Genomic DNA, 13,433 nt, shown 5'->3' with positions numbered 1-13,433 from the left:
CACCCCCCTAGCACTCTATCCTTCAGAGTCAAACACCAATACCGCTAAACTGCTAAAGCTAACATTTTTCTGCCCATAGATTTAGTGCTTCAGGTTCTTGGAAGGTAAGACTTGTAAGTTAGCAATGTAACCTGTTATTTAGCCAACTATACCAGCTTTTTGGCTTTCTGTTGTAACCTACTGTAACTTAGCGCTTAGCTACATAGTCAGGACATACTGACAATATAAAAGTAACATGGAGCAGGAGCAGCAACCAAGGACCAACACAAGAAAAGACAAAGAGAAAAATGACATGGTTAATAAATGTCACCACCTTCAGAATGGAAATCTACAGAACCTGGCCAGTGCAACACGGGAGGGCTCGGGGCATTTCAACCAATCATTAAAGACGAGGGAACCTGAGGCTTCCAATGTGATTCAATTAGAGCCACTGTCATTCTGGTCTGATCTTATAAAGGGTTCATTAACTCCAAAAGGGCCAATCAAATAAAAACAATAAGATGTAATTGTAAAATTAAATGTCATCACATGCATAGTGACCAGATGTATTGAATTTCATTCACCCTACATTATAGCTAAAAAAAATTCCTCTTATTACATTTTTCCGTTTCCACTCCCCACCCCCCTCAGGTTTTAGCCAATCACCTGAGAAATCAGACTTTTGTAGAGAGAGGATGTTTGAAAATAAAATGAACTCCAGTAAATACTGGGAAAATGAGGATGAAATACCACCATGATAAATAAAAAATAAAGTTTTAACAATGTTTTGTATTTTTACAATTTATTTGGTCATGTACTGTATTTTCTACTCTTTTTAGTCATATGACGATGATTCATTTCATATTATTTAATAAGTTATTCATTCATAAATTACTGGCTTATTTCGGCATTCAAACCAATCAGGCCCAACACATATGATTCATTTAGTTTCTTTGCTGACATATTTGAACAGACAAGTAATACGTGCAGATAAATACCAAACTGGCACTAAAAAACAAAAGCAGTGGCAATTGGACCTGAGGCACGGAGAAACCTTGAATAGGAAGAGAATCTACAAACAGACGCATAGCGAGCCAACACGTTCTGTGTGCAGATTTCCGTTCTGAAGGGGTACTGGCTCAGATCAAGCTTAGGAGAATCCAGAGGTTTTAGAGGAAGAGTAGACGGGATGTCGTTAAAACCTCCTTACCCTCCCTCCCCATTGTCAGGAGCTGCCCTGGGACTGGTTTCTAAAGTCGTCACTGCATCTGAAGCACTAGTGGTTAAAGTCAGCGCTACAGGTAGGGAAGCTGATCCTAAATCTGTGTCTAAAGGCAACTTCAATGTTGAGAGAGATTAACTGTTCCCTCTCAAGGCTGCTGATCAACGACAGTGTCTAACCACTTCCTGTATGCCAGGGCGAAACGTCTCTGCTCGGGGTTCCCACAGCTGTCCAGGACACCGCTCACAAAGCTGTGCTCAGAGGGCAGGGCGGGGGGGCTGGGCAGCAGGGCGGGGGGGCCTGGCAGCAGGATGCCTCTCTTTAGTCGCTTGCTGTCCCGCGGGTCGGGCAAGGACGCCCCGTCCACCTCCATAGCGTCACTAGCATGCCCCTGCCCGTTCACACTCTCCCCCCTGCCGGCGCAGCTTTGAGCGCCGACCCCGGCCAGCGAGGGGCCACTGTTGTTAAGGCGGGCCGACGCTCTGCCTCCATTGCTGCTGCAGTGATGCTGGTGCTCCCTCCTCCAGTGGTGCCACAGGTAGAAGACGTGCCGCCTGGGAGGGGTGGAAACATACATCAAACACTATTATAGAAAAGGCATGTACAGATACACTATGTGGCTAAAAGTATACTCTGTCACAATGTAGTGGAGTAACAGTAGAAATTAAGGTAGTATAAAATAGAAGTGCCTCAAAATTGTACTTAGACAGTTTAGAGACGTCTATCCTTCAAATGTGCCAAAAGCATTGGTGGAATGGAAAACAGTGAGGTCGGAAAGCCAAATCCCCTTACAACACCAGCAAAAGAATGGTAACTAAGGCTGGGACTACTTGTCTGCGTAGTTGACGTCATGGATCACCTAAATGCGTCGACCCAAATAATTTGCGTCGCCGCGTAGAAATCTAAAAATAACTACTAATAATGGCTGCCTCCAGCAACAGTGCAAGTGTGGATTCCTCGCAACAAATAAAAAATGAAAATTGCACACGGTCTTCTAAAGTGAGGGAGTATTTTACTTGTGTATTTACAACGTGGTAGTCTTTGTAAAAGGATCCCTGAGTCGGGATAACAGCAGCAAAACACTGAGTTGTGCTCACTGTGTCTCTCCAGCTTCTCCTGTAGCTCTCCCATATACAGTATGTCCTGCACTGACTGGAGAGGGAGGTAAACTGTGCTGCCTCTCCCCCATTTGTAGCCCTGTCTTCCATAATTGCGCAACCAGGCCCGAATGTTTCAGATATCGCACAAGTCCTTTATAATGGCAGTTATAGCAGCCCACGTATTAAAAAAGCAATAAAATCGGGCTTGTAATTCCCTTAGAAAGAAGAGAGAGAAAAATTGCACTTTTGCAAGTATGTGTATTCCTCTTGAAGGTGACTTGAAATGTTAATTTGTTTTATTGTTGGATTTATTTGATACACCTGAGCTCATATGTTGCTACAATTGCACTTTTTCTACTGTACGATTAAAAGAGAGAAGAGCTTGGATCTTGTTAAACAAGAGTGTATTCATTATATTACCTACTGCAGTATTAAAAAAATAAAAATTAAAAAAACATAAATACAGGCTACTCTTTAAAACTCTTAATATACCAATTTTTCCAGACGTCAATTGGAAAACTCAAAGGGAAATTTACTTCCGGAACCCACGGTCTCTCGTAGTGTGGGCGGGACTGTTGAGCTCCGTGGCAACACACACAAATCTCTCAGAAGCAGAAGATCCTTTTTAAGGCTTCATGGTTATACATGGACTTACCAGCACAAACACGCATAAATAAAGTCAACTGCGGTGCTTTGCTTCTTTAGCAGTAAGGCCCAAACGCACTGAAAGTATCTGACTCGCATTTTGAAGCACACCTATTGTTTTAAATGGCCAAACATGCACCAAATCATTATGAGGTGTTTCTATTTACTTTGACGCGTTTCAAATGAGGACCCCGCGCCCCAAGCTGGAGGACAGCTGTTATTTGCAGTTTAACCTATTGTGCCTTTGGAAAATAAATAGGGGTGGGGTTTCTGTAAAGTATATTCTGCAAACATGTGCTATATAATAAGAGTTTTTCCCCAAATACTGCTGGTTAGAAAATTAAGCCGTATGGACCACGGAGATTGGCTCTGCAAACTTTGATTCATATTTGAATTTTTTTTATTTTTTTTATATAAAAAAAGGTGAAACATGCGAGCAAAGGATGTTAATCATCCTGTCAATGAAGTTCATAATTCTGCAGCGGCAGTACGCCTACATACCAATTCAAAATGTCACTGTAGCTGAGTGTAGCCAAGTTTCTTTAAAAAGCCATTAATTGTTGTGATTGCATTCATAAATTAGTAGAGAGAATGAGAGATTAGTGCACAGAGGCTGAAGGACAAGCAAGCATAATATAAGGTACATATTTTAAATGGTTTTAGTGGGCTCTGCAGTCACTTTGGTGATGAAAAATGACAACAGGGTCTGTTCATCTTTTCTCTCCAGTCCCTTATGAATGCATAATCTATCAAAACGTGTTCAGTAGTCTATATTCACTAAAAAAAGTGAATCAATGCAAATTAAATATGTCTCAATACCATTACAAAAAAAAAGTAATGACATGTAATAATAGGCTAGATTATGGCGGGAGTTTTACCACCCTAGCCGTCATGGGACGAAGTCTAATGCCACCATTAATAAGGGGATCTGTAACACAAAGAACCTTTGCCTTATTAGTTACCTAATTTTCTAAAATATTGCTAGTGTCTGTGGTGTTGGCATTTCAAATCTGATGCCTGCAGTGCACCATAGGAGCATCAAATGAGGCGCGTCAGTTATTGCTTGCAGTGCGTTTGGGTCTCTGTAGTCTCATAATACGCCACTGTGAAACGACAACTGTCTAGTGTTTTGTTCCTCGTGTGGCCTCACCTGTGACTCCAGAGGGTCTCGTGACCAGGGAAGGACTGGATCAGGTCTGAGCACAGCTCCACCTCTTGGTGGAAGAGTTGAAGTAGCTGCCTGTCCTCCTCTGCTGCGGCCTCCGCCCCCGACAGCTCCCCGTTGGCCGGGCCCTGGCTGGGAGGGGGGAGGCTGGTGCCGGGGGCTGGGCTGGGCTGGGGCGAACTGGGGGGGGTGGAAGCTGGAGTCTGGGAGAGCTCCGTGATCAGCTCCTTAAGCAGGAACTGGCGGTAGTGGAAGCCGCTGTGGTCGGACACATGCATGGACACCCAGAGGCGCATCGACGACAGCTCATCATGTAACACCTGGGATGGAGCAGAGGACTCATAAGCAGCAAATCCAAGACATCGTTTGGAGTTTGTCATGTTGTCATGTTGTCAACTTAAACAGGATTTATGAGTCTGCTGAGGCTCCACACAGGGCTTTCGCGCGTGCGTGCGTGCGTGCGTGCGTGCGTGCGTGCGTGCGTGCGTGCGTGTGAGCATTTGTGAGAAACTCACAAAAGCTGAAATTCTAAATAATTTACTGTACACTTGATGTTGCCTGTTCATAGATGGTGGCCAGCATTTCCCAGAGGAAGATGTCGTTTTCAGAAGGTTAATACTTTGGCATAGAGCCAGTAACTTGGCTGGAATACCGTCCAACTTCATCTTGTACCATGATAAGATAACTGAAGGTGGGATTACTGATCTTATGCTTACTGAAAAACGACTCAGTAACTAAAGTACCTGCATCTACTGTGAGCATTGTACTGTGTCCATGTTTCACAAGGCAAGACAGATTTTTCTTTCTTGTGAATGTTTTGTTTACTCACGTATGTCTTTCCCTGCTGCATTACAGTAAAGTGATGTCATTATCTGAGCTTACCAGACTGTTCTAGCTGTTCTATTATTTGTCTTTACCCACTTAGACAATATATCCAAATTACTAGTGATTATTAACAAAACTCCAATTGTGTACATTTTTTGTAAAAGCACCAATAGTCAACTCTACAATATCGCGGCAAAAAGCAATAAATTTGGTCAAAAATTATATTTGATTTTCTTCATATATTTATGCTGCGAAATGTTCCCCCTTTTTGACAGTTTGATGGTACTTACAATGCCCCTAGACTTTATTTATAATGAAAGATAGTGATCCTACCTTGACGTTGCCCTTGGCCATGTGCTGCAGCACCCAGATGCGGTGGGACCAGGCGTTGTAGTTGCTGGGATAGCGGCAGGCAGCGTCAGAACACACCTTCATTTCTTGATGGAGCGTCCTGGCCAGATTGTCACTGAGCTCCTGGCTCCGCTCGGCATCGGCCTGCTCCGCTTCACCCGGCTGATGGTTCGGGCCCAGAGCAGAGCACTGACGCAGGATCTGCTGCAGCACCCAGCGTCTACAGGGAGACAATGCAGGGTGAGGGAACTCCTTTAACTGGTGTATTGCGATGGTGCTTTCCATTTGTTCTCGTAATTTGAATTTTCTGAGTTCTAAGTTGGAAACATGCCCCCTGAAGTTGGATTTCCGAGTTAGGAGGTTGAAGCACCTCACAGTACAACAAGCAAGCCAACCTCCAAATCCAACATGACCGCCCCGTGCATCAACAGTAGTGAAAGCTGTAGTAAGATACAATTTATTAGCACTGTTGTCTTATTCTTGTCTCACTAAAATCATTCTTAAATACAGTACTGTCCAACTTATATCTGTGGACATGTTACGCTGTTTGTATCTACAAAAAAACAGCGTAATGCGTTAACAAGTGGTATTGCCAACAATGGCTAACCTGGCCAAAACCCCACTGTGAAATCCGTCTTATTTTAATAGAACGCAGTCAACTCGGGTGTGATGTCACGCCCAACTCGGCCTTTGAGGTGAATGGAATGAATCATTACTGCTAAATACATTTAGCGGCCCTCCATTTGTCAGTTCTGCCACTGGAGGTGTTAGTCACACGTACTAGCCCCCGTCAAAAAGAAAGTTCATTTTGTGGCTGCAGATGGCGGTTATAAAATTAAAGTTTGATGAGTAGCCCCCAAAGACGCCATGAAACAGGATACCAGTACAGCTGAGGGTGATCAAGTGCAGTGCTTGTAGAAGTACCATATTAAACTGTTGGACAGGTGGCCAGTGTGTCCTTTTTGTGCAACTCAGCGAGTTAAAAAGGTCCCGTGGCAAGAAAATTTCACTTTATGAGTTTTTTTTAAACATTAATATGAGTTCCCCCAGCCTGGCTATGGTCCCACAGTGGCTAGAAATGGCAAAGCCCTGGGTATCATACTCTGCCTTTGAGAAAATTAAAGCTCAGATGGGCCAATCTGGAATGTGACGAGTCTGACGAAACACCCAGCTCACGAGACGAGACGAGACACGCGATTGGGTTCAAGAGATTGGGACACTATTTTACAGATAACTACAATGAAGAAATAAGTAAATAGTTTTTTATTCAATAAAAAAATCCCCAAATGCAAAACTAAGCACTGAAAGCTTTTGCCACAAACTTAGATAACTGGCTTCGCTACTGCATAACTAACAATTACACGGTTACTTATTCCAGATGAATGGTGAGCAAGTCTCTTCACTCAGAGCTCCAAGGTTACAACATTCAAGTTTAGACCAAATATTTAGTACTTGAATTTGTCGTTAAAAGAGAGCCTATTTTACTATTGTTTAACATTGATTACGTTCTAAAGCACAAATATATTACCATCAAATACTCAACAGATAATTTTTGTGAAGACAGATGCAGCACTAAAAAAGAAGTAAAATACTCTAGTATCAATTTATGACCATATTGGATGAAAATTAAGACCATTAAAAGTCAAGTTTTGCTGTCCACTTCCCAACTCATTCTCGAGAAAAAGAGTGGTCTGCAAGAGACAGCTGCACAGTAAACTGCACGCTGCGGACACGTGTGTCTCTTGGCAGAGAGAGAGAGAGAGAGAGAGAGAGAGAGAGAGAGAGAGAGAGAGAGAGAGAGAGAGAGAGAGAGAGAGAGAGAGAGAGAGAGAGAGAGAGAGTACTCTATAACGATGGGTTTTACAGGCAGCTTTTTTCATCCAATACTGCTCTTCTTTGCTAATTTCAAGGCTGCTGCTCTGCACTTGTGTACTGACATCGCAAGAGACTTTTTACCTTGACAAGAAATCTTGTCACGTTTAATCTTTTGAGATCTTGTTGGGGTGAGATCTTGTCACACCTCTAGTGTTTAATGAAGAACAGGGTTCTCTGCTGCTGAGTCTTACCGGTGTATCCACGTCTCAGGGCTCTTGGGGAATTTGGTGAGGGCCAGCTTGCCCAGGTAGAGGTCCTTCTCTGGGTTAAGAACTCCGCACTGCAGTAGCTCCTTCCTGCAACAACAATTGGCCACACATTACAAAAGACCTGCAAAGCAGAATATCTTCCATCTTCCACAGGCTCAGGCCTGTATAGCATGCTTTAGCCACACTGTGGCGTGTTGAATTGTGATCCTTAGAAGCTTCATTTCCGTCAGCCAATGTACGAGGCTCACTACGTTATGCTTTGAGTATTGTGTCTTCTTTTGCAAAGAGATGTTAGACAATAAACAGTTGACATTTGTAAGAACAAATGTTTCTGTACTTGTGTTGTAGACGGCGGCTGTGACTGGGTATATCTGTACCTGACATTCCATGCAGTGGTGAAGTCCGGGTTAAGCAGCAACAGAGTACAGGTGATATCCGCTAAAGCTAAGGGACAAAAACATGAACTGTTAGCTTTTTAAATTGTTTGGCAGATTAAGGGACAAGAAAAAGCTTAAGTGTTTTGTTTGCAATTTTGAGACCAGACTAGGTTTGTAAAATATTGTAGTAGAAATGTGACGGTACTCATAGGTACTGGGGGATGTAATCCTTCCACAACTGACAGGGGCAGTTTCACGTTACAAGTGTCTGCCGCCAACCAGCACAGAATAACAGAACAGTGCCTCATCTCTGTGCACAGACAGCTTGACCACAGTAACTCTCAGGCCTACCGTACATCTAACGTTACTAAAACGGCTTTCCCGACTTCACCAGGAGTTCCCAAACGGAAAATGAAGTCTGCTTATCTCAGCCGTTTTTCGTCACAGCCCAACATTAGCTCTGATAGCTGACATTGGCTAACCTTTGTGCTAGTTTTAGCGACTTCTATAATGTCAGTCAAGTTAACTTTAACCAGCCCAGTTCTATGTGACAAAAAAAAACGAGGAAACAGACTTAACCAAAACAGTGCACCACATCAAATTCGATTTTCCTTTTAACAATTAAAAGTTGAATTCAATATTTAACAGTTACTTTGCACAGCAAAAGAAAATGTGTCAATTTAAAAGCTCCTTTGCCTGATACTCTCGTCATTTCCTGACAAGCAATGTAGAATTTAAAAGGGCAATTTTATTTTTTGTCCGAAAAAAAATAATACATTACATGTCTGGCTAGTACGATTCTAAGGGAAACACTGCTGTAACCTCTAGGAGTGATTTGGTTGTGGTAGATGTTCTTTGGTTACCTTCCCTCTCCACCCAGTGTTTGCGCTGGCGGTAGAGCAGAAGCTTGTTGTGGACATAGGGCAGCAGGAACTTGACACACCAGCTCTCGACACCCAGCTTGTTCTCCACCAACACAATGGGACTGCGGTTGTAGCGGGCCTCTGGACACGGGATCACACCAATCTCATCACTGAGGGAGCAGACACTGAGAATGAGGGTTTCAACTTGTTGTGCATGGACATGGAAGCATTTTTTGGCAACACATCATGTAGCTTCCTTTGGGCCACATGCTCAGGAATATCCTAACAATTTTTGAAATGCTTTTTTCTTCTCAGAAGCCAAGACACAGGGTCATTTATGTCCTTAGCCATTTCAACTATCACTGTACTCCAGGATATTTCTATACTTGTTCAGGGTAACATCACACAGCTCTGGTCTTTTTATTGTTTGTTTTGGACTTGTGGGTTATTTGCTTAAAAAAAGTCTTCGAAAGCGAAGCAAATAAACATGAAATTGCCAAAATACAAGCCTGTAAATGTTTTGCGTCGAACTTTTCATACAGGGAGCAATGTGAATTTGCAATAGTTGTTCAATAAAAAGGTTTGAATATTCGTGCCAGCTCATCCACCACAGCCAGCTTGGATATCGGTGGGTTAGTTTGAGGTGCTTCTGTGGACGCTGATGAAGCGAGAGAGAGAAAGTGATGGGAGATGCGATTTGCGCAGATGAGAAAGAGTGACTTGAGCAGAGGAGAGAGTTCAAATGTATTCAAGTGAATATAACAGCTAGAGTCTGTAGTTTGAGCACAAATTAATGCTGTGATGACCATCAGCCATTTTTCAATTTTGGCGCTACTGGATGAATGTCTTCCCACGGTTGCGCAGGCAGAATGTGAATATTGACCATAGGTTTGAAATCGGTGCGGATGGGATAAGCATTGAATGTAAAAAACACTAGTTAACATGGACCACATCACAGAAAAATCTGACAAGATCATTTTTCAAACCTTCAAAAAATTAGAGCTTTGTTGACTATTGTCGGGAGGGGAAAATCAGGCCCAAAATTGGCTTGATTCTTGGGAAGTAAAATGTACTTTTTCTTCCACGAGTCATATGACTGGTGGATGAAACGGTTAACTATCTACCATCCACGTAATATTTTTAAAATGGTGCTAATGTTTAACCCTGGGGCTGAGAAATCTTATTGTGAACACTATTAACCCAACCTCATTTAAAGGCATCAATAATCAAAATATAACACAGCCTATTGTGAGCTATTGCTTAAATATGCACTTAGTTACCAGTTTATTAGGTCCACATAGCTCAATTTAACACAGCCTACTGCACTCAAGAACTCTACCTTCACGTTCTAAATTAAGTTTAAGTGAAAGAATGTTCTACATTTTAAGAAACTTAAGAGGAATTTTAAACTTCAGGAAGACTGTCTATAATCTATGTAAAGCCAACTCACCATTTAAGCCACTCTTCAGTTATCATATATATAACATATATCAATATACAGTTTCATAGTGCAATTGTTTGTTTTAATACTACGTAATATGTAACGTTAAGCATTGACAGACTAAATTCTGCTTTTATTTCATGCTAGTCTAATTAGAGAATATATTAATTATGTATACTGAAACAGTACATTGATGGTAAGAGCCTTTTGACACCAGCTTTAAGTGCTGCTTCATGCATTATGAACAGATCAGAAGCTAATATTAACGTTAGCTCGTAAAAGCGTAGCTAGCATTTGCCAACCCTGACAGCACGGCGTTGCTAAAGAGACCGAAGCAGCCCTATTACACAGAAGCACGGGAAGAAATTTCTAATAAGACACTTTTTAAATGCTAAAAGAATTAAGCGTACCATTAATGAGCTGCCGTTGCTGGCCCGTGAATAATGAGGAGCAGCTTTGACAGCCGCCTTAGCTACGTCAAAGGGCGAGCTAAAACTGCTAACTCTAAATAACCGTTTATTCTATTTTGCTATTAAACACAGTGTTCCTATAAAGCCTTTCATCTAGCTAGCTATTAGAGAACAAACTGCTAACTTTGCCTGCACTGCTCTGATTCCAGGTAATAGTCCAAGCCCACACCGTTGAAAGGCTGGCTCGAGCTGTTGTGTGTCTTGGCGTGCCCTGGAATAGACAGAGCCGCTCCCGTCTGCCTGCTATGTTCACAGTCAACTATACTTACATGTTGGGGTTTCTCTTGAAGGCGTTAGTGATGTCTTTGACAACTCTCTGGACCAATACGTCCACCTCCTCCTCCGACTCCGCCATCTTTATGGCACCTGATGACGCGTTACATGACCAAAAAGTTTTTCCGGGTAAAAAAAAAAAAAAAAAAAAAAAAAAAAAACAATACTACGGAAGCCCAAGAGATCCTTCGGGTTGCATTAGCTGTGTACGGTTGTCCTTCCTGTGATGAAATATTTATGTAAAATAAAATACAGCACATCCTTGATTGGTTTGACAATGAATTGTCCATTTGTTCAGTAATAAGAATCAATTGAAATGTTTTACATGACATGATGTTTCATAGGCTAATAACAATTTTTCATGTCATTCAATGGGCTAACATGCCATTTGACATTTGACATTTGATACACACTCTACTTTACACAAGGCCACTTCTCCAGCCAGTACTCATGTGCCCCAGGTTTGCAGTTTGTCAGTGAGTTTGTGATAATTTAATAGAACACAAAGTTATTTAGGAATATGCACCAGATAAACATAGCATGATTATAACTGACAAAGGAAAAAAACACAGGCCCCTTTGCAGGATTAGGTGAAGGATGTGTCTTAAAGCAGTCTATATTGTTGTTTTCATTATCATAATTATTACATTTATTTATGTCTGGAACCATGTACAGAAACTAATTAATTTAAAAAAAGGAGAGAAATTATGCTGTGTACCAGATTTAGCTATAGCTTTTTAGCATCAGTAGTCCATTTGATGGTGCATTCTCCAGAAATAAGTGTTAAATTAATCAAATTACCAGAAACTAATAACACAGTGTCACAGGGTATTGTTTGAAGTTTATCAGATTTTTATTAAAGGCATTTGGATGAGATAGTGGATGCTTATGTTTTATGCATGATTACATTACATGTCATTTAGCTGACGCTTTTATCCAAAGCGACTAATAATTGCTACATATGTCAGAGGTCACACACCTCTGGAGCAACTAGGGTTAAGTGCCTGGCTCAGGGACACATTGATTGATTTATCACAGTGGGAATCAAACCCTGATCTCCCACGCTAAAGGCATGTGCCGTATCCACTGCGCCACAACCTCCCAGTTTACTGTATGTTTACGGCGTTTTAATGTGCAATGCATGGCCATTTTTGTTCTCCCAACTGCCTAAGAGGAATTCTATTTATAGGAGACCCTAAAGGCATATCTTATTTTATCTTATGTTATAAAAAGGTGCTGATTGTCAAAACTCTTTCAAAGCTGAGAAATGGACCTCACTAGCACTCAATGTAATTTTACACATCTTTGTAGCAGTAATTGTGACTACGAACTGTCAATGCTAATTTAAGCTGTTGGCATTCATTTGTTTTCTATTTTTCTGTGTTACCATTCTGAAAAACATGTACAAAGCACACAGCAGGGCTGCCAGAAGGGGGAGATATGTGGCTAGTGTAGACCTAAACCATCAAGGGTTCAGTTTGCAGCCAGATAAGCTCTGCACAAACCAATGCAGTATTTACAAAGCCCGTCTACAAAATTATTCAATGCATCTTTTGTCCCACATAATGCAATCTTTTGTGTTTCTTTTTAAATCCTGCTGTGCAATATTTTCTGGTCCCAAAAAATTCAAATTGCAACAAGATAAGATTACAACACAGACAACTCTAATGTGATCTCTTTTTTTTTTTTTTTCAGTGTTGAAACGTGTTTAGGAAATGGAACAGCTTGACTGTATCTCACGGCCTCCCACAACTGACACTCAGAAAAAGCCTGCGACTTCACTTTCAAACAATCTTACATAAGAGATGGAGAGCATCTGTGCAAAGAGTGTTATCCTGATGTGGGGGGACCACTGTGGGGGAGGCAACTGTTTACGGGCCTGGAACCGTCAAAGCTTATGATTCAACCTGCTCCTTTTCTAATATTGTAAGCAATGAATTGTTAATGCATAATAATTTATAAAAAAACAAAATACATGCAGGTCCTTGAAAAGTGTTGTTTATCTAAATCCATATTTAGTTCTCTTTTGTTATGGATCTGGGTGTTTTGCCCTCAGTCTCTCCTCTTGTTCATTTCTTCCCTCAGATGAATGGTGTCCTTGTCTCCTATCCCCATTTGTGAATCATGTGCTAGTGTTTTATCACTTGTCTGTCTGTGTAGTCTGTCCTCTCCCCAGGTCTCTGTGGTGGTCTAGCTTCTGTGGCTCACATCCTATCAGTTTAGTAGCAGCTGAAAGGTGCTTGATGCCCCCCTCCCAGATGCAATCTTGTCATCCCGATTTAAGTTGTATTTACAATGTTTGTCTGTTCCCCAGGTGGTAGGACAGGTCTCAGCTGCTACAATTAGCTTTTTTGTTTTGTTTTCGACAACACAGAAAAACAGCTGATTCAAATAATAATGTTAGGATTTTAGGATCATTTTATTAATTTTTTGGGTGACACTTATAATTGTACACATATAGACATCATTAACACACAAACAACAAGACCTAGATGCGCAAACAACTACACTTGTGTCAACTTACAAACCAAAAAATAAGAAGAGAATAAAGAGATGAAAATACTTCTGGCATTATATCACTGAAGATACCATGGTTACGCAATGCTGTTGGACAGCAATAATCACAATGATTAACTAC

The 13,433-nt window shown here is 41.5% G+C and overlaps 1 protein-coding gene across 1 annotated transcript in view; it reads right to left on the bottom strand.

Annotated features, from left to right (window-relative positions):
* ptar1 (protein prenyltransferase alpha subunit repeat containing 1) overlaps positions 1-10,930 on the bottom strand; it is an 11,273-nt gene extending 343 nt beyond the window's left edge. Inside the window, exons 1-7 of the mRNA XM_034872945.1 lie at positions 10,792-10,930; positions 8,612-8,781; positions 7,749-7,815; positions 7,354-7,458; positions 5,270-5,507; positions 4,097-4,431; positions 1-1,755 (exon numbers count right to left, since the gene is read on the bottom strand). The exon at positions 1-1,755 is cut by the window's left edge and continues 343 nt beyond it. Coding sequence (XP_034728836.1) covers positions 1,350-1,755; positions 4,097-4,431; positions 5,270-5,507; positions 7,354-7,458; positions 7,749-7,815; positions 8,612-8,781; positions 10,792-10,877 — 1,407 coding nt within the window. The 5' untranslated portion in view covers positions 10,878-10,930 and the 3' untranslated portion in view covers positions 1-1,349. The remainder of the gene's footprint in view (positions 1,756-4,096; positions 4,432-5,269; positions 5,508-7,353; positions 7,459-7,748; positions 7,816-8,611; positions 8,782-10,791) is intronic.
* Positions 10,931-13,433: the final 2,503 nt, after the last annotated feature.

Source organism: Etheostoma cragini, chromosome 5 (genome assembly GCF_013103735.1).
Source record: "Etheostoma cragini isolate CJK2018 chromosome 5, CSU_Ecrag_1.0, whole genome shotgun sequence".
Classification (NCBI taxonomy): domain Eukaryota; kingdom Metazoa; phylum Chordata; class Actinopteri; order Perciformes; family Percidae; genus Etheostoma; species Etheostoma cragini.
The sequence above is the reverse complement of the archived record's forward strand: the minus strand, read 5'-3'. Positions and strand labels throughout refer to the sequence as shown.